Source organism: Falco cherrug, chromosome 10 (genome assembly GCF_023634085.1).
Source record: "Falco cherrug isolate bFalChe1 chromosome 10, bFalChe1.pri, whole genome shotgun sequence".
NCBI classification, from domain to species: Eukaryota; Metazoa; Chordata; class Aves; order Falconiformes; family Falconidae; genus Falco; species Falco cherrug.
The window spans coordinates 14,366,413-14,390,331 of NC_073706.1; the positions used below are offsets into that span (position 1 = coordinate 14,366,413).

The 23,919-nt window shown below is 45.9% G+C and overlaps 1 protein-coding gene across 3 annotated transcripts in view; it reads right to left on the reverse strand.

The window, feature by feature from the left end:
- Window positions 1-23,919, reverse strand: part of NKAIN4 (sodium/potassium transporting ATPase interacting 4) — a 52,057-nt gene that overhangs the window by 13,923 nt on the left and 14,215 nt on the right. For 2 of the 3 annotated variants that reach the window (XM_055722720.1, XM_055722719.1), the window contains exons 2-4: window positions 12,379-12,516; window positions 11,797-11,877; window positions 2,971-3,168 (exon numbers count right to left, since the gene is read on the reverse strand). In XM_055722720.1, coding sequence (XP_055578695.1) covers window positions 2,971-3,168; window positions 11,797-11,877; window positions 12,379-12,516 — 417 coding nt within the window. Of the gene's footprint in view, window positions 1-2,970; window positions 3,169-11,796; window positions 11,878-12,032; window positions 12,178-12,378; window positions 12,517-23,919 lie in introns of those variants that run through there. The other variant, XM_027813627.2, reaches the window with a different exon arrangement.

Below are 23,919 nucleotides of genomic sequence, written 5' to 3' on the forward strand. Positions count from 1 at the left end.
GGGGAGACGCAGGATGAATCCGTGCTAAGATAAAAACAAAACAGATTTCTTTTCTTGACAAACTGGTTGCTCTTGCATTTCCCAGTTGGGTTGGTAGGATTAGTTTTGCAGTGACATTTCTATACCATTATAGGCTCTCAGATGTTACAATGAGCATTTTCCTCCAACATGTTCTGTGCTAAAGCACCGAGAAATATTTTCATACTGGGCCCTACAGCTACTCGTATCATGCCTGGTGACTGATATGCCCAAGTTTGATCGCGTTCCAGATTAAAGGAGTTGCTTTGCCTTCAAGGAGTACAGACAAGCTGTGAGCAAAAGCAGACTGAGACCTTATGTATCTTCAAATGTATGCCCAGGAGCAGGATAATATAGTCAGCAGGAGTCAAGATGACAGGCAACACTGTGCTCACCATATGGGTTCAGGTTTGCTTTCCCTCTCCTTTGGCATGCAAGATTGATTTCAGTGAGCCTTACCCCAAGTACACAATATGGTGCACTACAGCTTCTCAATAGTCTCAAGGAACTGGTATTTCTAGAAAAGAACCAAAATGTCCACAGCTGGCTACTGCATCGTTAAAGACTATAGATTTCACACTACCATATCTGGAACAAAAAAAACCCAGAATACACACACACACACCCCGCAACCCACAACTTCTAAAATTCATTAGGCAAAGCAAAAAAAGCTACAGAGAGCACAATTTTGCCTGCCCCTTGCTCTTCTTAACAGGGAATGGACTATTCCTGTCTCAAGTGTGCAGCAGACAAGGAGGAAACTAAGTTGTGTTCCTTGCTGCATCCCCTGAGCCTTCAAGTTCCTAGTCATGTTTTCTGTACTATTGATCTGGTCTCCGTGCCTGTCTGCAGCACGGTACCTGCCAGGCGCTCTGGGAAGGACAGCAGCCCATAATAAAATCTGCCTTAAAAGGAGATAAAGAGAACAGAAAGAGATACTGGCAGGTATCAAAGAGTTTGACCCTCAGAAACTGAAAAGGGAGAGAACTGGCTGACTGTTTTCACACAAGGTCTGAGTGGGAAAGTGAAAAGGCTTGCTTTCTGCCTTACCTCAGCAAAGCAGAGAGGAAAAGCTCTATTTCTCCCACGACATGACAAAATTATGTGAGCATTTCAGAACTGGCCTGAGTTACAGGCCTGGGGCTTCAATACTCTACCCTTATTACAGGAGAAGTAGAAGTTTTGTTCACTCTGCGTAGCTCAGCCCATATGGCTTTCTTGCATGCAAGTATTTCAGCCTCATTTCCAGGGTTTAGGATTCAAAAATCCACTGCAACTTAAATCTCAGGAAGGAGGAGAGAGAAAATATTTACCTAAATCCTATTTTATCTTATAGTTCCTGCCTTTATCTCCCCATCTGGCCCTTTGTGGTGTTTTGCAGATGCACAGAGAATATTGTCATGTGCCTCTGGGAAGAAGCAGAGGAGAAAACGCTCCCAGAGACACAGACTCCTATATATCAGTGCGATCACAGCTCAGGGCCATGTGCCTAAGCTAGTAAGCTGCCATAAAACAAAGGTCTATTCCAAACAAACTCAGGACCATTTGTTGGCTGAACCTGTAGCCTGTGGCCCAGGGGCTCGTGCCCACTCAGGCATTTCGGAAGGATGCTAACAGTGACATACTTCTGCACTTTAAAAGTCTGAGATATTCTGACTTCAAAGTTTGCCAGTTGCTTCACTAAACTCAGGAACAGCACCAGCTCAGCAGCAGCAATCCTGTTCCAGCTAAAGCCTTTTATAAAAGACAACAGGGTCTATTTTTCTGGACATATAGGTTTGTCTTTCTCATACACATGCATCGAAACAACTCTCAAGACAGTTTAATGCAGATCATTTTCCCTGAAGGAGAACTAACCAAATATTAACAGCCAGCACACACGCCAGGGAGTCCAGCCAACTCGGCAAACAGGAGCTTCTCTGTCTGCCTCTTTTTTCTGACATGGCAAGAGCAGGGCCTGAGTCTTCCCCCCCCTGCAGTTCACTGGGTCACGCAGATCATCCCAGCTAATAGGAAATGCAGAATCAAGACAGTGGAAAGTTGTCTCAAAACCGTGCAGAGAAGTAATTGGCACTCCAGAACCTTGGAATTTCTGTATTTGTTATCCTTTAAAATCTAATAAGGGCAAGTTACCTTCTTTTTTAAGCCAAAACTGAATGCTGAAATGTGAACATTTCACCAGTCCACGTCCGTTTGTACCTAAAGCCATTAACCACATAGCAACAAACCAAAGCAGATTAGAAAGATGCAGGCTGCTAACTCTAATGCAGCTACAAAATGCGAGAATGCCAATGAAGTAAGGAGGACAATGGACATTTTGTTTCAGTTAATTTCACAGACAAGTGAGAAACAATTAATCAACAGTGAACATTAAGGGCATTGAATTACTGCAGAGTACTTTAAAAAGCCAGTGGAAGACTCCAGTGAGGAAAGAGTTGATGAAAACATATAGTGCATATATCTTAAGTGTCAGCAGAAAGAAAATATGCTGCTTTCTGCTTCCTTAAAGCTTCTTTTATTTTCTGGATATAAGAATCTTCTCCCTTTAATTTCTTCACAACAAATGTGCACATATGTGCTCCAGCACCCATCACGAAGTCATGTATATTAAGAGAAATCCTCCTTCAGAAGGGTCTCTGTCCCTGTCAAAACATGGATTTCTACACCCCAACAGGGACGCAGAATGATTTGTTATTGTACAGTTGCACATGATGCATTACCTCAGGCAAAAGTTTGCTGGTATTCATTTCCAATTCTTTCAAGCAATATTGTTCATAAGAGAGAACAGGAGAGCAAACAAACAAAAAAACAGTCACAGAGGCTTTTGCAATCAGATGATACAAACTGGGGTGGGAAACAGAGGCCAGCCTCTGTGCCTGAAAAAAACTAAACCCAAAACCCAGCATCTCCTCCAGAATCACTACCCTGTGGTGCTCTCAGCAACGCACTTACTGCGATCAGGATCTGGAAGGAGCTGTGCGTGACCTCGATGTACCGATACTCCAGAGCACAGCCTATCACAGAGATGTAGGAATGGCTGTCCAGCCCCTTGATGCCAGACATCGAAGCCTCCTTCCTTACACAGCCAGGACCATTTTCACTCCACCACGATTGGTGCCGGGAGATGTTGAACGTCAAGAGTTCACTGTCCTAAAGAGAAAAGTTGCAAAGAAAATTCCATTTACTGTAATGTTGGACATGCTGTCAGATAGAGATCACATTAAGTAATGGAAAACCTAAAGTCTGACATCCCCACCCTCAAAAAATGGTAGTGCAGATCAAAACATGTTGGCTTTATATTCCTTATCCTTATTAAAAAGTATTTCACAGGCAGGCTTCTGTGGTGGGAACCACTTCTGAGGCAGTTTTGCAGGATTGCAACAAACCTATTGCACCATTGTGTAGTATATTTTGGAAGTAGGTCTGGGCAGCTTTTAAATTAGAAATACAGTTTCTAGGCTGCAGACCCAAGAACACTCTGCTAGAAGGGTCTTCTCTGGGTGCAGGAACCACAAGTTTTGGGCTTGGGAGGATTAACCTTGCAAAACTAGAAGAAAAAGGTAAACAAGGCAGCACTTAGCATCCTGTCACAGCATCACGTGCTATGGGTGTGCTCTTTCCAGCGCAGGCATCAACACATAGAACTGAAAAACATGAACCTCATAACCCCAAAGTGAGTTTCAAAACCCAACAGATCTTTCTCTGTTCCTAGCTTTTAAGACATTGAACAAATTCCTGTACCATTTCTGTCTGATTTCCTTCCACACTCTTCACACATGGTGCTTCCACATCTTCTGTTGACCTTAGTGACATACTATCAGCCTCAGGTCAGATCACCCAGCTGAGCTGACCTCACAGTGATGATTGCAGCTTCTTGCAAGCACTTCCCAGCAATTCCTTATCATCTGTACCCCAAGATGCGCTTTTTGTTTTGCTTTTCTCATCTTTGCTAGTTCAATAATTTAAACCATGCTGTTGTCAGGGTTACATAGTGAAATGCCACACAAGTAGTGCAGGAGTTTGGTATGCAACCAGGTGCTCATTTAAAAATGACAACACTTTTCTCACACTTGAGAAAAGTGTGGTAGTCATTGGTGTACCTGGGAGAGCTTTGGGATTCTGAGCTTACAGGACATGGCAGAGCCCTCCCTGCAGACAGTAAAAGACAATCTCAGAACTGGCTAAATAGATCAGCTGTGTCACTTCACGGGTGAGTGCTAAGTGCTGGACACTTTGATGCAGGATCAACGACCGCTTTTGACCACAAAACAAGGGGAGGGGTTAGAAATTTTCTTCAGAAGACTACAAAATTCTCAGGCAGAGAATCTACGTGTTTCTACACAGTAGAAATGGGTACTGGATATACACACCCCACCTAACCACTACTAAAAGTTGTAGCACCTATCCTTTTACTACTTCACACTGCTCATGCCAGAGTCCTACACGGTCCCTGTAGGAAAGAAGCGGCTCCCAGAACAGCAGCAGTCAGAGCTTGGGGTATTCACACTTCCTCACATGGGGAACCTCACGTGGCAGCTCCTTTGCCTCAGTTCCTTGTGGAGTCAAGAGGGAAAAAGAGATTCAGAGAAACTAATCCAGGCTCCTGCTCTGAATTACCCTCCGGAGAGAGACTTGTCTCCGCAGCCAATGTGGGGAGCCTAGCCAGGCAGCCCTGCAGATATACTTTTCTGTGTCCAGGTTTGTATCCAGGGGCAAACTTGAGTTACAAGGGCAGAAAGTTTGGATGCCAGCCAGATAACCTGTGAGTAGAAACCAACTGTCACGCTAGGCACGTTGTGTAGGTACCCTCCGCTCCACCACAGATATTCAAAAAGAGTTTGCAGAGCTGTTATTAAAATATGCTGCAGGAAGCACATGTTAAGAAATGTGGACAATTAAGTGAGAAGACAGCTGCCAAACTCTTGACATAATCACCACAACAGATGGGATGTGTTTTACAGTAGATGGAGGAGGGCATAGAGATGAAGTGTGGCACAAGCAGAGAGGCAGCCTGAATACCAAAGACAATAGGGAAAACTCTATTAACAGTTGGGAGTTTAAAGGGAGTTGTCTGCCTTTTAAAAGCAATGGGGAATAATCATTAGATTGGCAGCTCCAGGATAATGCACACAGTGCAAGGTGCTATGCTATCTTCATTTCTAGAGCTAGGTTTCTCTTCCAGCTTCTGAGGTTTTTGGCAGAAGAGCCCTTGGCTTGCTCCCTCTGCTGGGCATTGCTCTTCAGTGGTCCACAGACATCTCGCATATCCACCAAATTGCATCTTTTCTGCAAAGCTTTTCTTTCTCTCGAAGTTTGCATGTTCTGACACACACGGGTCTTTCCAAAGCTTTTCCTCCTGGCAACATCCAGCCCTCCAAGCTGCTGTGCTCTTCTCCCTCTCACAAGCCACTCACTACTTTGGTTAGGGAAGGAAAAAAAATCATTTTTTTTTTTTTAAAAAGACTCAATTCTTGTTTCTTTGCCTGGGGCTTCCCCCAATTAGCACAGAAACAAAGCTGTTCCACAGGGCACCACAGGATCTACTCTTAACCTCAGCCCCCAGGGCTTCCCTCTCCCAGCTCACAGATGGTGCCTTCCCAAACCTTCTGCCTCACTGATGCAAAGAGCCCCTTCGGTGCCTTCTCGGCTCCGTAGAGGCGTCTATGTGTGTTTGGCAAAGTAAGAAACAGACTGCTTTCCTTCTTGAAGCTCCTTTATGGAATTGGCTCTGGCTTAACTTTGCTGCAGAAGCTGAACTTGCTTGTGAATTAAGCCTGAAAAAGCAGAACAAGTGCTGGGCTGGAGGTGGGCAGGTGGAGGAACAGTAGGTCCTAACCAGCACTCACTGCTTTTTGCCTACAATCACACTCCAGCTCTGTGCAACAACACAAAAAATTATACTTCAGTCAAGAACAGATTGGAAAAACTGAGCACATTTGGATTCTGAAAGCACCACGATGACTCACAGACGAGCCATCCATCTCTCAGATGTAAAATGAATACTGATTGCACACAGGGATTGTGGATGCCCTCGCATTCACAGAGACACCTTTCTGAACGAGCATCTGCCTAGAGCGTTGCAGGGCACAAGGGCAGCATGAATGGAAGGGTCTCAATGTGCCAAGCAATGCCATTCCTTTGCTTGTTTCCCCAGCTGCACGTCCTCACTGGATACCTGTGCTGGTGGGGCACAATAAAAGAGCATTGAAGAAAATCACTTATTTGACCTCCAGTTACTCAGTGCTTGCTGGGAGACTGGGAAAACAATCCCAGGATGTCTCCTGCAGTTTGCCAGCTTCATTTGCAAGGAGGTGGTCAAAAAGAAATGAAACTACAAAATGGGAACAGCACACTGAAATAAAGAGAAAAGAACCAGCTGCAAGAAAGTTGAGGGAACAGCTGTTTCCCAAAACCTTTCTGCAAGACATTTGAAGTCTAAACACACTGAAATACTCCCAAACGTGGTAAGCAGGTTGGAAGATGTTAATCAGTCCCAGAAGTGAGCAAGCCCTGCTGTAAGGGGAGAAGGATGTGTGTGTAACTGCACTCCCCCTTGTTTCTTGACAGGCTGTGATGTGAAGGGCTATTGCTTCCTCTTTAACCTTCAGTCTGAAATATGAGCAAAGAGTGATATGAGGTCCTTTACAGGAGCATGTTGAAGGCCAGCCAAAAAAAAAAAAAAAATACCGCATATTGCTCTGAACTGTTGTAGCATCTGGTTGCCATCCATTTGCCATCCATGTGAGAAGGAGGACAACAGCACTAAAACTGTAGTACCTACATTTTACAGAGTCTATTTTCCACTCCCAGCCTCTCCCCACTGTGTCCCACAGGAAAACTCACACCTATCTCTGACACCCACAGAGCCAGCTGCATTCCTTTTCTAAAATAGTTTTCTGAAATTATTTTCTATGGGACACTATCAAAGATTATTTTATTTCTTGTTGTTAACAGCTTCTGAACCACCTCTCTCTGACTTCCCTTAATTATCAGGCAAGCCAGCACTACGATGTTTCTGGAACAAATTGAACCCTGTATGGGAGCCCTCAGAGCTTGACAGCAGAGACATTTTAAATCTTTTCAGTTGGAAACATTTCTTACCAGAATATGAAATACCATGTTTATTTTTTAGTCATGTTTGCTGAATAGCTCTATCACCCTGAGACAACAGAGAAGCACTTTCATTGTCTCTCAGCAGGCTTGTTGACAGTGCCACAGCATTTAAAGTCCAAATCTCAGGCTTCCAGTTTCCAAATTTATATGGAGTTGAGGGACAGTTGTAATTACACATGCATTTATTCATCATAGTATTTTCTCCAGGTACAAAGTCATCCCAAGATGCTGTCCAGATTCTCTGGAATACAAATAGCCCCCCGTCTGACTAATAAGAGCTGCTTCCATTTCAAGAGGAGATTCTGACCACCACCACAGCTTTGGATTCAGATCAAAGCACTGGGTAGGCAAGAGGGAATATAAAGGAAAGGTAAAAAAAAAATATAAAAATTCACCATTCCAAGATGAGTAATTCCAGAGGGAGAAGACAAAGGGATACATTGAAATACACAACACCAGTTCCTCAGACCTCTCTGAACACTTCTTAAGTACATGGTGAAGAGTCAGTCAGCATGGCAGCTGGACAGACAGATGCTCATATGTCTTAACAGCAGGATTTTAATAATTAACTCAGACTGGGGGCTTGCAGAAGGGACTGTGTTTCACACTCGAGTAGACAGGGAGAAGCTTAACATGTTATTTCAAGCACAGCCTAGAAACTTCAGAGATAGCTCCCAACAATTCTCCTAACCAAATGGCCAGATGGACAAGAAAAGAGGGAGATGGAACAGGAACAGACCAGAGGAGGATGAAGAGCAATCTGGAAGTTCGGCTGTGAGCCCCACCACAGAGCAGTGGTACAACATTTTCAGAGGCTGCATTTCCTCCAGATGCTGCAAGTGTGCTCGGAAGTATGAACAGAGTAAGTTAGCGCTGCAGTGCTGCCAAAAGCCACTCAGAAACACATCACCATTTCACTGCCATGCTGAAAAGCAACCCTTCAAATCCAGATTGCTGTATCTCTTGCCTGCTCATTGCCAAAGCGCTTGCAGGAAAGCTGGCACAGGCTACATCTTAGGGAGGCCCTTGCAGCAACAAGGGAAGTGCTTGCTTAGACACTTAGGCTGATCCATTTGTGTCTGGGCACCTAAGGAAGTTCTGCTGTGCCATATTTCACACTTTTATTCCTACTAGGAAAAGATTGAAAGATAAAAGAAAAAACACCTGTCAGAAAGAAAGATAGAAATCAGGTCAGTTTAGCTCTTCCAAGAAGTAGAGACTAGATTCACAGAGCAGGAAGGAACATTATCCTTTTCAATAAAAATAACTCAGGGTAGTTACAATAATAAGTTACATATTACAATAATAAGTAGTTTAACTACCCTGAGCAGGGCTAACCAGAGCGGCTATTCTCAGGGTTTCCATGGCCAGGGGAGAGGAAGCACAGCTGGAGGAACCTGGAGGATAAAGAAGCACTTCGGGAAATGCTTTGAAAGACAGGAGGAAAGAGAGGGTGAGAAGTGATGGGCAGACGACCCAACAGAGGAAAGAGGCAGTGGAGAAGTGATTGCTTGGTAAAGGAAAGCAAACAGCTAGCCCCCAAACTGCAGGTCAACAACCACACACCTACCAGCCTATATAAACTGCCGTCAGTAGAATAACGGAGATATAGTCTCTTAACCCCTTTGCCCAGTTGTTTATTGACTGACATGGGACCTTACCTCAACAACCCCACGGCCTTGGTGCCCCTGGTTTCTGTTTATTAGATCAGTCAGGCACCCAAAGCAAGGGGGGGCACAAGAATAAGTGTCCCTGCTCACCTCAGCCCTGTAATGCTCAGCACTTTTTTGCTCGCATCCTATACTCCCTCACCACTGTGCAATCAGATCTAGGCACCAGAGCACAAAGAAGTATTTGCAGTAAGCGCACATAACTTTTTCCTCATTTTTTTTTTTCAGTTCTCCAGGCTCTTCCTAAACTTGTTACAGCAGAAACACTTGAATCCTTTCTCACCCCACCTGAATTATCACCAGTCTCAGTTGCACTGGGCTGTCGTTACCAGCCACCAAGTTAAACTCCATTCTTTCTAGATCACTGCTCTTTCTGCATTTTGTCATTATAAATTATCTAGCTGCTGACAAAGACCTCCCTGGCAGGCTGCCCTTGTCAGGAATATGGAGGGGTAAGCGCAGGGCTGGCAGGAATGGTACTCCCCACAGGCTCACCAGGAATCACAAAGGAAACAGCAGGTGAAGACCTTCCTCAGAGCTACCAACATCTCAGGGACTTGCACAGGAGCAGAGCCCTGTCCAAAACACTCCCCAGCATATTCGTGCTTAGTCCAGCAGTTAATGACTTGGTGTTTACCTGACCAGCTCCATCAGCCTCATGCCACCAAAGCTCTTCCTCTAATACAATCTACCTGCTTCCCGCCAGGCTAATTACAAGCTTGGACTTTGACTTCTTATTAGTAGCTAAGGGACAGCTTCCTCCCAAAGCCCCCTGGTGCACAGAGGTACCCACCCTGCTGCTGCTGCACTGCTGCCATGAACACCCTGGCTGAGACTGCCCTGCCCTTGTCCCCTCCAAGGGCTTGCCCAGCACTTGCTTATCCAAGGCCAGGTGTCCTTCTAGGGTCTGATCCTGACCCCGAGATCAAGAAGACTCAGCAGATGTCAGCTGGCTTTGGGTCAGGTTTCTAGAGATGCAGCAGGAGAGCGATGCTACTGAGTCCAGCCTGCAAAGCAGCACACTGTCCTACGGAAACCTTAACTCCTATTTCAAATGTATCTTTTGTTCTCGTGTGGAAGTGAGGTTTTGTTTTGTCATTACAGAGACCCAAATAACCTCAGTTAAAGGGGACAAGGAGGAAAGAAAGCAGCATCATGAGTTTCTTACAAGATAGCCTTAAGTGAAAGTAACTCATTAAGAACAGAGGCAAGGCTGAAGCATTTTACTGCCAAAACAGCACAAATACTCTGTTGTTTTTGCCAGTTACCACCAAACTAACAGCATGAATTTCTTATTGCAGCTCTAGAGGAAAAGTTGACTGAGTGGATAACTTCTTACTGCAGCCCAATTCTATAAAAAAAAAAAAATAATCAATGTCCCCAATCACAAGTGTCATCCCATAGGCTAAATAAAGGTTCTCTGTGGCTGGCTTTGCTAAAGTGAGCCCCAGCACAGGGCAAGGTTATGAAATGAAGCTCCTCTGAAGCAGGGAAAGTTTGCCACATTGTTTGAATTGCAGAACAGCAACCCAACAGCAGGTTGGGATTAGTAAACACAAGTAATCAGCTGGCTGGAAGCAAACACTGGCTGTCACAGAAGCCCCCAGAGCAGTTTATCAAACCAATATTTCCTCTGCAGAAGGGAATATTTAAGTAGTTACATAAAATTCTTTTTTAATTGGTCATAACCAACACCAAGATCATCTCAGGCTGAGCTTTTAGACCATGAGTAATCATTGGTTTGGGCAAGAACTTTCTCAAACTTTCTGTGGATAGTTGAGAGGGGAAATGGAGATTGAGGAATTAGGAAGTTACATTTTCTTATCTGCAAAGGATTTATGCTGTCACTCATGACTTGCTGTAGGCCTGAAAAAACCCCATAGTGCAGTTCCAATTATGACTGCAACTTAAGATGTATGACCTGGGAATTCAGGCCAGATGTAGAGTTCTCCAAAATGAACCTGTATCCTATAATTGCTCTGAGTCTGCTAAGCTACAGCAACACTTAGTAATACATTGCTTAAAGCTCAGGCTTAATTTAGGGCCTGTCTCTCATTTTTATTGTTTCTGACTCACCCCTCATTAAGCAGGCGGCAATACTTAGCTTATCTAGGCTTCAAAGGGCTTCACACCTTAACTCACAACACCCCTGGCCAACAGCCATGAATAACTACCACTGTATTTAAAAAGGAAGAATTAAGACAGGGAAGCCACATCACCCCTGAGGTTGCATCCAGAGGGGATGCACTAGCCTCCCCAGCATCCCTCTGGTTTTTTTCTCTGTTCAGGAGAGAAAAGCCTCTCTCAAAAGCTGCAACGGGAAGTATTTCATCTGGTGTGGCAACAACCAGGTACCTGTCCCTGCTGCCGAAGGGCACTAGGTCTTCAGCAGGACTGGGAGGCAAAATGTCCAGAGCTGATCAGGTGCAGAGTTACAGCAAAGCCCATGGTCCAGGTCAGCCCAGCCAGACTGGGCTCCTGCTGCAGCTCTTCCTTGGGACAGGCTGGCAGAGAGCACACTCAAGGCTGCACGAGGCCCTTTCCCTCCAAGTCACACCCCTTCTTCCCAAGGTGCCATCAGATCATAAGAGGATCAAGCATCTGTAATATAATCAGCTCATAGCCTTCCCCAGCCCCCTCTGCATCACGGCTGGGAATTAGCCCTCGCACCCATCTCCCCTCAGGACAGCTCTGCTGCCAGCCTTGCTCTCACCTTTAAAAAGCAAATACACGCTGCGAGGGAAGGGCTTACTCCAGCCACCACCTGCACTGACCAGCAAAGGGCTCCAGAAATCACCACCAGCTTCTCATTTCTACCATACAACAAGCCGCAGTCCCCCAGCCCCTAGGAAGGCAGCCTGCTCCACAAGCAAGAGGGCAGGACCCGCTCCCAGGCAGCCTCCACCACCCACCCTGACCCCCCTCCCTTCTCACAGCCAGGCTCCATCCCCTTTGATACAAAGCCTGAGCACCCACCTATAAAGCTCATACCCACCTTTGAGAGCCCTCCCACTTCTAAGTAAAAGCAGATGATGAAGATGTTCCAGGTGACCCAAACTGCAGTCCAGATGGCATACTAGAAGGGAATAGGAGGGAGAGAAGCCATAAACATTAGGAAGTCACTAGAATTAGTTTATATATATGTGATCCAGCTGGGGGCAGTTAAATGCCCTGAGTCAGCACTGCAATCCCTTTCCTCTGTTTGTTTCCCATGTGCACATGATTTCTTACTTTATTAGAGACACAGGGGCAGAAGTTTGGAGGGAGTGGAAGAGCTTCTGTCATGCATTTGTCCAGGATCTAGCTCTCCCTCTCTGTTGTGCCGTGTCTCAGTGTTACCTTGGTACCAGTAATAATTATCTGAAATCTTCCAAGTTTGGCGTAAGTATGGTGAAAGTGCAGCACGCTGAACAATGTGTTCCTAAACACAGCCAGGCACCTCCTGCTAAAACTGTTTGCAGTGCTCGTGCCTGATTTCCCAAGGGCTTTACTCCGTTCCTCATCACGTGCCATATCCCACCGGAGCAAAGGCTGCGAAAGGCTTTGAATGGCTCTGAATGAAACGGCTCTTACTTACCACCACTATGTAGCGAGGTCGATATTGAATAGTGCCAAACAGGCCAAGGATAACGATGATGATGTGGAGGAAGTTGGCTAGGATGGGGGCCCACTGGTATCCCAGGAAATCGAACACTTGCCTCTCTAATGCAGCAAGCTGGAAGGGAGAAGGAAAAGGAGAGTTATAGCTCCTGGACTTGTGACACTTATTCTCAAGGTTTTGGCATGGTCCCTGAGCAAATCACTGCAGCAGCTGAAGATGTTACTCCATTCCCAAAGCAATTTACTGCCTATGAACCAGGTCAGTAGGACAAAACATGTCTACATGCCCCCGCTTCCACCCTGTACTCATTTCATTTCCTCCAATGGATAAGCTAACACAGACCAGTGAGCTCCAGTGCCTGTGGAGGCAATTCCTCTGTTCTGTGCACTTTGCAATGGGGAGGTGGCCCAGGCAGAGGTGAGCAGTGGGATGGTAACATCTTAAATGGCTGCAGCAGGACTTTCAAGAGCTCATTTGTCAGAGCCTTCAGCATCACTTCATCATTTGTGACACCTCTCATGTTTCTGCTCTCCAGTACACATCAATCAAAGTATCAGAGAGGAGGAAATGCTCTCCTCCACCTTCGCCCCACAAAAAATGCTGCCAGCCAGTAAAGAAATTCTGCAAACATCAGTTTTCCAGGAGGACAGTCTGTGCTCCTCTCCAGCACTAATAACATGGTTCAAGGCTAGTACTATGTTCTAGAAATAAAACTCCATTACTGTTGAAGTGCTGGGTCTGATTTTTAAATCATATTTGCATAAAGATGTGCTTTTCCTCTGTAGCCATCGTCTGGGTATCGGGCAACAACTGGTGACCTGGATCTGAACTGCTGTGCTACGCATGCAGCTGAAAGAGCACAATAAATGTGCAATTGCGTGCTAGCCTTTACGTCCTCCCAGCCTTTAGATGCTATGTCTGCAGGAGAAACAGTGAGTGGAGGGGTCAAAGCCATTCCTGCAGGGTTTTCCCCAGTGCCCAGCCTTACGCAGAGAGATCTTTGTCTTCGCTAACACAGTGCAGCCAGCCTCCCGCCACTGACCAGCAGCTTTGCTAGTGCTAAGGCACAGCTGGAGATTTCCCCATCAGGTTAAGATTTTAAAGTGGTTTAATTATCATAATAGTACACTGGGATTGCATTATGACATTTCATATTTATTTTCACCTAAATAAATCATTACAATTTACCATCAATAGCCAATATTAATCTAAGTACTATTTAAGACATTAACCATGGGTTATCCTAGTCCGCTGTGTATAATCAGCCATGTGACATCTTTTCCTGGCTTGGCTTTTAAATGGCAGCTGGGGACCAAGCACTGGAGCTTCTGTAATGACATAAAGCGTTGCAGGATGTGAGTGGTTGCAGGTCCCAGTCAAGCTGTAAGATCACAGAGGCCACATCTATGAAATGACCATTATTCCTCCTCCTCCCTGGGTCAGCGGGGAAATAACCTTCACATCTCTCTTGGGCTAGAAAGGTATTGCAATTCTTGACATTACCTTGGAAGTGCAACAGAAATCTGTATTTCAAAGAATTCTATAGCAGCCCTGGTTAAGGGAGATCAATCAGGGTGGTGGTAAGCAGCTTTCCCTCTCTGACATCTCTCTTCATGGGCAAAGGAGGGGCAGAGAGAGTGGGGAGGGAACGGAGGTAGTCACCAAATCTCTCTCTTCTGCAAAAGTCTTCCCTTTGAAGCCACACACACTGCCATGTTCTGATCCATTTGAACCACCTGGAAGGTGCTGTGGGATGTGCTGTGTGGCCACGCTCCGGGCTGGAACAGGGCCAGTGCTGCTCGTTTCCCATCCAGCCTGCTCTTCCCCCGAGCACAGCCGAGTTTCTGTATCTCATCAGAAACAGCAGTAATAGGTTAAACACATAATCTTTTAGGAGGGGATTAACGAACATACCTTAATGATATTTGGAAATTTTGAAACCTGACTGGCTGGCAGTGGGTCACTTGACTGTGACCGCTTCATCCAATCAGGCATTTAATTGGCTTTGTGCGTTACATTAACGCGGGAGTATGTGCCGCAAGAGCCAGCGCCGTGGTGCAGTAATTAGCCAAGGGGACACAATGGGAGTGTGTTCTGCGGAGATAATGCCCTGCTCGGCTTCGCCTCTTGCCTTCAGGCCCTGGAAAGGGGGATAAAGACAGATCCCATGCCTGATGCCATGAGCTATCCCACTCCGGAATCAGGGCATCCATGTCTGGAAAAGTGTTTTCTCCTCACAAATGAACATTCACCATTAGGGCTGTATAAAAAGGGAAAAGTTTGTCCTTCCACAGCTTTGTGATGTTTCCTGACTTGTTTGGACCAGAGAAGACCTTGGTCTGTGAAGTGAGAGGTACCCAACTGTCCTGGAGATGGACCTGCCAACCTGCACCGACTTCAGAAGGGACACAGCTCCTAGAGAGGTCTCCAGTCTCCGGCCACACTGTATTTTTCCCTATCATCCCAGAAGTTAGCTTCATGTCATATTTCCCTCTTACTTAGTGTAACTGCTCTTGTCTCTAGGTTGTTTCTGTCCTTATTTAGGTCCCTTTTCCACTTCCTCTGCATTTTTAAAATGTTTTTGTGTCCTGGGGAGCTGCAGGCGTGACTCAGCTGGTACGGAGATCGGCTGTGCCTGTGTGCTGGGTCAGCTAAGGAGAGCTGGGTCTGTGTGCCTTTGTGTGATGTGCAAGCTCAGGCAAGCTGTTTCCTCTTTTATAAAAATAAAAACAATTTTCTGTAAGATGCGTGTTGATGACAAGCACAAATGCTACTGATGAAACTCTTAAGACTGTATTACTGACACACAGGTAGCGAGTCTGTGCTGCAATCCAGCTGTCAGACGTGCAGCCTGAAGTTACCCTGGGGTTGCCCCTGTTTCCCCAGGAACCTAGCATAATTACGGAAATATTTGCTGAAAGCAAATAGATAAACAACCATTTCACTCATTACACTGTGTGCAAAGCTTACCCATTGAACGCTGCTGAGATTTGCAGGTAAACAGGGCTGATGTTTGTGCTAAGCTGGTCTTGATTTGGGGTTGCAGATGTGCAGAATGCTGGGCAGCCTGCAGTCCTGGGTCCTTCAGTTTGGCTTAGAAATGGCAAGGTCAGCGTTTGCCCCTGCCTACAGGTACAGATATATCTGCAGCCTTGTGCTGAACCTCTCCTGGACCCTCTTGTTGAGCAGGGGAAATGCCATCTTTCTCTGCTGCTGCCAAGTTTCTACAGAGTAATATCCTGGCTGTAGCGGTTTTTATGATGATTCACACTATTCCATTGAGAAAGCCTATTATATTCTAGAGAGATTGGTTGTAAAGAGAAATTTCACAGATTGTGGCACAGGTTTCAACCCATTCAAAGCTGACAGGGCCTTTCCATCAGGGAGGACAAATTTTTCTTCTTTATGACTATTCTTATTAAAACTAGGATTCCTTCTGCTCCTTTTTCTTCTCTAGCTCATAGAACATTTTTACCTTTCATTTTTAAAATTAAATGATTTGTTGCGGTACTAAAATCAGAGTAGTTGTGGCAGACTTCTCTCTCCGCATTTCTGCTGATCTGAGTGAAACTGGAATAGCAAATAACTGTGCGAAGCAGTTGTTAGCCAGGCAAACAAAACAAGCCAAAGCTCTCTGTTGGGCCATCGTTCATTTATACAGCCAGGACAGATAAGAAAGGCAAAGAAGATGTTCTGCAGTTTACAGAGTCCTATCGCATAGCTCACACACAGTGAGCAAAGAAAGGCTTTGTAAGCCAGCAGGACAGGACATGCTCAAGGTCTTTACACCGTTAAAACTTTGCCAGAGAGGGAAGCTCTACCTGAGCTGCAGGGGAGCGTTGCCTGATGGACCCCGTTGCAGAATAGGAAAATGGTCTTAGAAAACATCTCAAAATGCAAAACAGTTTCTTGCTGGGGGGTTCAAACTATTCCAGCTGCATTTCCAATGGCTCTGGCAAGACAGTGTCACTGGCAGATGTCGATGCCAGCAGGACACACTGAGCTGATTCAACATGGGCTGGGGGGTGCTTGTTTGAATCCTGGTCCCTTAAATCTTTTCTATCCCCTCATCTTTGTCTTCTGTTGCTCCTGTCATGCTGATAAGCTGGAAAGTTCAACCTGTTCCCCTTGTGCCTCCAAACTGCTAAGGAAGAAAGGATTCTGGTGAACAAGTCAGTTAGTTACCTGTAATTCTTTAACTCCCTGTCCTTTATTTCCCACTATTAAGACCATGTTATCAGCTAGATTTGCTTTTCTTAGTTTATTAAGCTTTTAAAGCCTTTAATCTTATTTGGTTTGGATCTGTGTCTTTCACTGCATTTCTGAAATCAGTTGGGACACAAAATAACAAATTACTTTCAAGATGTTGACATGACTCGTACAGATGCAGGAAAGATGCTTGGAAAGCCCAGTAATAGGTACAGACGTGCCAAGAGGATGTCCTGCCTATACACACACATGTCCATCTGTGTCTGTTCCTGCAAGTAAACCTGCTTTCACACTTTCCAAGTTCATCTTCAATAAGAGATTTCTTTTAAAAATTAAATATTAGAAATAAATTTACAAGCACTCAATAAAAGGAACAAATGGGAAAAGCTGATCCTACTGCTATGGGCCAGCCAGGACTTAAGGGAGATACTCCTGCAAAAAAAGAAGAAAAAACGTTCCACCCAGAAACCTAGACAATTTTCCACTTGGATTATAATAAAGCAACTTGGAAAATCTTTTGCTGCTCCTTTTCTTTCACCGCTGTAAGGACACAGCCTCACAATCTGCTCTGACTCTTGCAGTGCCCTTGTTCCGTGGCGTACACAGCCACCTTGAACCCCTGTGTGCATATCTATAGCTTCCACACGGACAAAAATTGCAACTTAAACCCCTGTATTTACTTTCTCTCTAGCCTGAACTGAGAAAGAGCCTCAGCTGCAGCCTCGGTCACCGCCGTGCTCCCGTGATGTTCAGGGCTGCCTGGCTGATTCCCGACGCCTTGATTCAGCATTTGATTTCCTGCCAACTGGCTTTGCTTTTTAAGAAGATGCTCTTTGTTTGTCTACTGTGCAAACACCATCGGAGCAGCCAAGACTTTCACTGAAAAAGGTCACGGGTCTTTTCTTGCGGAAAAACTTGCATTGATTTCCTGAGGTATTTTGTTCATGCAATGGTTGATGTCAGGGCAAAGTCACAGCGCTGCTATCCCTATGAGTCATCCTATAAGGAAGAAAATTTAAGTCCAGCTAGCTGAAACAGCAGGAAGAAATTAAAAAGTCTCAAATGTAGCATTTAAAAAATATATCTATTTAGGTTTTGAATACACGTATTTTTATATAACAGTTTGAGTTTATTTTGTTTTTTTTATAAAACAGTTTGAGTTTGGCAATATTAAACATCAGTCTGCTTTGTTTATTATTATTATTGTATTGGTATTATTGGTATTATTATGTAATATTATATTATAATACATAGTCTTTCTATGCAATTGCTTTGTGCTTGTAAATGGTGAAACAGTGCTAGATCTAAAGAATCCTAAACACAAGCTGCAGTTTGGTGAAACTATCAGCAGTGAGCAGAAAATTCCTGTCGTGCCAGTGCCTATTCAAGGTGGAGAAGATTTTGCGGGTAGAAAAATTATTAAACAAAAAGTCTGCTTTTACCACAGTGGCTGCTTTTCTAAATAAATATTAATGGTTGCAGTAGGTGTTTAATTAAGTTTCTCTGACAAAGCAGTTCACTGAGCCGCTGCTTCACATCCCCCTAACCAAGGGGCTCGTTCTGCTAGGTGCCGCGTCCTTGTCTCTTCTAAAGTCAGCATCTCACGTGCTAACACCCACCGCATTCATGCAATCTCATTTTTCTTCAGTAAGTGTTGTCAAGGAAACCTTCCTTGGGGCCTTGTGATCCACAGCTCCTTTCCCAGCATCCCTCGCCGGACCACAGAGGTCAAGAGACTAATTGCACAGGAGGTCTCTGTTTGTCACTTTGTCTCTCAGGCATCTTTGGTCACTCTGGCCACTGGAAACAATAAGGCCCATTCTCTGCTCGTTTTGGTCTGTTTTCCCCCCAGAAGCTGCTGAAACCCCTTCTATTCACAGAGACATTACAAAGGCCTCCAACGGCAGACCTTATATCTTTAAATCATTTATGTTTCAGAAGCAAACTCTGGTCACTACGATGGCCTGGAAGACCAATGCCTGCCCAAGGGCCCCATGAGGCAGCTGGGAAGTCCCCATCGCTGGTGTGAGCCCCACACCAGGTCAGTACCCTGCAGCTGGGGCTGGCTGTCACACTCCAGCAAACACAGCTTTCAGGCTGCACCCTGCCATAGCCGAGCATCAGGGCTTCTTCCGCGCCAGTACCATCCTGTGCAGAGCCTGGGCAGGCTTAACCCCTCGGTGTGGTTCAGCACAACTTCCCTCCTGAAGCCCAGAGCATCCCGCTGTTAAACAGCCCAGCACCGAGTCCTCCCCTCCTCGTTTTTTCCTGACCTGGCACCTTTGTGCTCTGGACTCTTCCCTCCCAGTGTCATTTTGTGTGTTGGCAATGACACTCTCAAGAGTGCTGCCACTTTGACCTTGATCCCTACACTTTCTTCTGCTGATGCCTTTCAGAAACATCCTAGCTGCAAAGATATGTCATTATTTGGTCTCACACATCTGGGTGCTGCTTAGTATTCTAGGAAAGACACAACCCTTGCTAAACATTAGGGATGAGACTGGCACCGGCGCAGTGCAGAAGCCTGTTTGTGTCTGGAGTTGAGGCTGAGGTTTCCCGGTACATCCCGTATAGCCACCAGCCTGGCTCAGCTGAAGACACGGGCTATGCACAAGCATTCATGCACACAAACCTCTTAAACCTTTTTACTCCAAGTGCTGTGTTGGGCCACATAGTGGTGAAAACAGCAGAGATGTGTGAAGGCAGAGAGAAAGCGTTGGGGTGTAAGGCAGTAGCTGGCAGTAGTTTTTCTAGCAAGACTCCGTAGCCCATGGTCCCTACAAAAGGACACATCCCCAGGTGCAGCACAAGCGTGACAGCCCCTCTCCTGCTCCACAACCCTCTAAACAGGGTGCCCAGCAGTACACTTAATTAGCTGGCTCTTGCACATAATGTTGGAGAGAAGAGGTTGCCCAGCACTGACTTTCTGAATGGTGTTCAGAATACAGCTCCCAGGAGCAATGTTCCAGTAAAATAATTGCCCTGTATTGCCTAAACTTCTCCCACATCAGGGTCAGTTGCGTGCTGGTGAGGCTTGTGCTCCGTACACCCCACACAGCCTCTGGGCCGTTTGGTTTTCCTGGACCACGTCTCACCTTGGGGCTCAGACCTGGGGGATGCAGACAAGTGTCTGTGCAGCAGCATCAGATACCCAGGCTGCTCTGTTCCCTTCGTTCCTGCTTGTGTCCCCTGACAGCCTCTAAGTACTGCATGCTGCTGTGATTGCTGATAGCTGAGATTAGCAATCAGGCTAAATTAATAAGCACGTGCCTTTGTGATCCAGGCAAAAAAGCACTCTGACAAGAATGACAAACTTGTTTTACTTGTAACCGACGTCAACACTCAAACCTACATTTCCCAAACATAATTAAATTAATCTGTTGTGCCCACAATGCTTCCCCCCCCCCCCCCCCCCCCATTATTCTTCTCCCTCAGTCTCATAGCTCAGCTTTGGCTCTCCGGATTTGTAACAGAGAGAGGGGGCACTGGAACAAAGGGGACATGACTGGATTTGCAACAGACATAAAAAATAATGAGTTTATTCAACAAGTGCCTGATGTTTTTGTCAGCCAGATGCTCCATAAGGCACAGCCTTATTCCAGGCTCAGGCTCCACACCTGTCGCAGCCCCGGCTTTCCCTCGCCTGTTGGAGGACTGGCCATCCTGGCTCAGCCCCCCTTGTACTGGTGAACATGGGCAAACGTCCTTGCTGCTCCCCACAAACAGCGTCCTGGCATGACAGACAGCTTTAGCACTGGGGCGGATGGACCTTCTCCCACCAGTAGCACAAATTTCCCTGTTGAGTGAAGTGTATCAAAGACGTGCCGTTAACTCACCAGCCATTTCCCTCGGGAGTTCTGCTACCGTTTATGAAGCCATCTAAACACTATAAAGGCTGCGAGGCAGAGCAGTGCTGGAGATCAGCAGGAATTTAATTTTCTCATAGAGAGATTTATTTCCTACCAATGGGGCATTATATTCTGTGACCCCTGCCTCTGCTCAGCCAGGAAGGCGATCCGAAGTTTGTGCTTGTTCACATGACAGGGATGCAGGGGAAAAGTGAAAATGTTTAAAAACTGGCCAAGGGGTTGTTTGGTATAGGGAATATACCTTATTCCCTCTGGACCTGCTATCTTAAGCTTGTTTGCTTAGCTAAAAGAGCTGGAGAGAGCAAACATATGGGCAGGACGTGCACAGAAGGTACAAGGCTGTCCTGAAGGACTGTTTGGGCCAGGACTGCCCAGCCTGTCTTCTAATGGTGCAGCTCTCCAGAGTCTCCTGGATGTGGGAGCAGCAGTTTGGGAACAGCTCGGACATTCCCATCAACTCTCAAGCGCACTAGAAAGACTTAAAATCATTCAGGTTAGACCAAAACTCACAGGGTGTATAAAGCCCGTGAGATACCAGCTGGACTCACCCAGCTTAGACAAAATTATGGCTATCTTTGCTATTTTATAGGCACTTACTGCAAACTGCAATTTTATTTTGCCTCTGGTTACCCCAAAGATGAATTATGACCTTAAATTTACTACTGGCAGTTTCCCAAAGGGGGAAGAAACTCTTGCTTCAGGCCAAAAAGCCAAGCTGAGTTTTTCCTCTGTCCTGTCCACACACAGCCTGAGAAAGACTCCCTGCATCCGAGTGACACTGAAACCATCCCCGGCCTTTAGCTTTTTGAACAAAAGTGTTCACATTTGGTGTCTCCTGCAAGTCTAATTCATGGTTGGTACCTGCAGCACTTTCTCTTCACGAAGGGTCAGCGGTGGCCTGAGCTACAAAAATGCCTCTCTGAAGGGGAAACACTGGCAGAAAGCCACCTGAGCTGTTTTTCTTGTCCAGGGGAAGACGAAGATGAGAGTTTCTTGGTGTCCATGTAGCACAGCCAGCAAAGCCTCACTTTCTGCACAGGTCTGTGCGTCAGAGCAGTCCTCAGCTCAGCAGGATGCTCCCCAGGGCACATGGACAAATGTCTCTGTGTTGCTGGTCTTTTGTGGACCCCCCCCAGTGCCTCACTAGATAAAGCCCCCTGCTCTCCCCTCTGCTTGACAGTCCCTCTGCCTCTGCTCAGCACCTTCCACCTGCCCCATCCTGCTCTGGCCCAGCGGCAGCTCTCCCCCAGCTCCTTCCTGCACATTGCACTGGGAGCTCTAGCAGCTGATCCCCTTAATTAGGTCACAAATAGATCACGTGTAAAACGCTTGCACTAGCCAGATCCTCTGAAGGAAAAACATGCGAGCCCTGCAACTGGGATAAAAGCTTGAGAGAGGAAGGATGCCAAAGCTGAAATAACTCTTCAAAACTTTGTCCACAGGAACCCTGTTTCAGTTTCTGCTCAACAGCTGGGTCCCTGCTCCCTGACACTGTAGCTAAGCGGTAGTGTTTCTTTAATTTCCTCTTGCTCCTGCTGCAATGCCAGATTGCTTGGATATTCGTAAACAGAAGGAGTTTAATGAAAATTATAATTAGAGCCCTGCGGTGCTCTTGCAGGTCGCCTTTACACTGGGCTGCCTATTTACATTACAAATCAGGCTGGTGTCACTGCAGAGTCTACAGCAAGAGAAGAGAATTCATTAAAAAAGAAGCACAGGGTGGGTTGGAAATAGGGAAGAAAGAAAATGATATTGTTATTATTAATAATCTAGGAAACTGGGATCTGCCATGGTCTTGCTGCAACTTTGCTCCTAGAAGGAACACCCATTTGTAATCATCCTGCAGCAGAGCGGGGGAGAGCACAGCCACCCAGAAATTTCCATTGGTAATTCCTGTACAAACAGACCCTTTTTCATAGAGCAAGACTTTATCTCCCACACCAGGACACAAAGAAGTGCTCTTAGCACTTCTGCTTCCTAATACCTAGCTGCGAAGCTGCGTGTGTGTGTGTGTGTGTGTCAGGGAGAGGCAACATGTGAAGCCAAAGGGACACATTCCCCATGATTTCACAGCTTTCCCTTTCCACCTGCCAGCAGCTACAATGATGCTTTTGGCCCTGCTGTAATGCCATGAGCAGCAGCTCCTTGAGACAGACAGAAGCCCCCATTCAGTCAAGCGCTGGAGCATCTGCTGCTGGAGGCGCAGCGTATGTCCGGCTGCAATCTCGTGCTGAAGGGCTCTGTAAAAACCGGGTCTGACGGAGCAGGGGAGAAGATCCCATGGGAACAACATGGAGGCATCTGGGCATCAATGCACTGACACCCAGCCCAGCTCCCACACATGGCAGCACAAACCGGTGTGAGCCCACATAGGGATCAGTCTCCTGGGTTTGATCCGGCTCCTGCTCCTTCCACCAAAGCCCTCCAGCACAGTTGTTAACTGTCCATCTTCCCATCTATAAAGAGGAATTAGGAATAACATCCTTGTTTTACACAGATAGCTGGAGACTTGGGTTGTATTTGTAAAAAGCTTCTTTAATATTTCATGCTAATCATCCTGCATCAGCAGAAACCGCATAATCATTGCAATAGTGTTTTTATTTGATACCCACCTGCCCGTAGTGGTAAAAAGAGGTGGCATTTTGGGTTTGGGACTTTCCCCTGCAGCTTGCAGCACCAGTCCAAACCCCTCACCTTTCCCATCACTGTCACATTCCCAAACCAGAGAAATGGAAACCTGTGCCCACGCTGCATTCCCCCAAATTCAGCCCATTGATGATACGACCAAACCCCAGCAATGCCCAGCAAAGGACGCCGAGTCAGTCTACCTGCCAGCCCCTGCCCCCTGCTGCTGCTCATCTCAGCCATTAATCTTACCTTGCCCTCAGCAGCCAGAGGGACGTAACTTTAGTCTAATAAACAGCTGGAAAGTCAGGACAGAGCAGATAACTAATGCTGCAGAAGTGATTTGGTTTATATATCAAAACCCACTCTAGGAGACTTTCCCCTCTGCACGTCATGGCAATATGCAGAAAGTTTTCAGGCAAATTAGAAGCTGGCGGTATTTTAGGAGTTTGGCTGCAAATGGGCCAAGTGGTTTGGTTGCATTTCATGCACACTGTCGTCGGTGTAAAATGACCCATACTGTGACAGCTGAGTTTTAACCATCCCTAGTAACACTGTTGTTTGTGCTTTGCCAGCCCCCCCAACCTAATAGAAAAAAGTGTTTCTTTCAGTTAAAAAAAGGACAAAAGAAAAATTCCCTTCAAAAAACTATAGTTGAAAAAACACATAGCCATTTTTTCAGCTGAAAAGTAAGTATCAATAAAGAAATACTGACCAGCTCTCCCCTAATGAATGTACTTCCAGGCTTGTCGCCAAAGCATGAAATGAAAAGAAACTGGGAAGAACAGAGTATTTTGGACATGAAAAACATTTA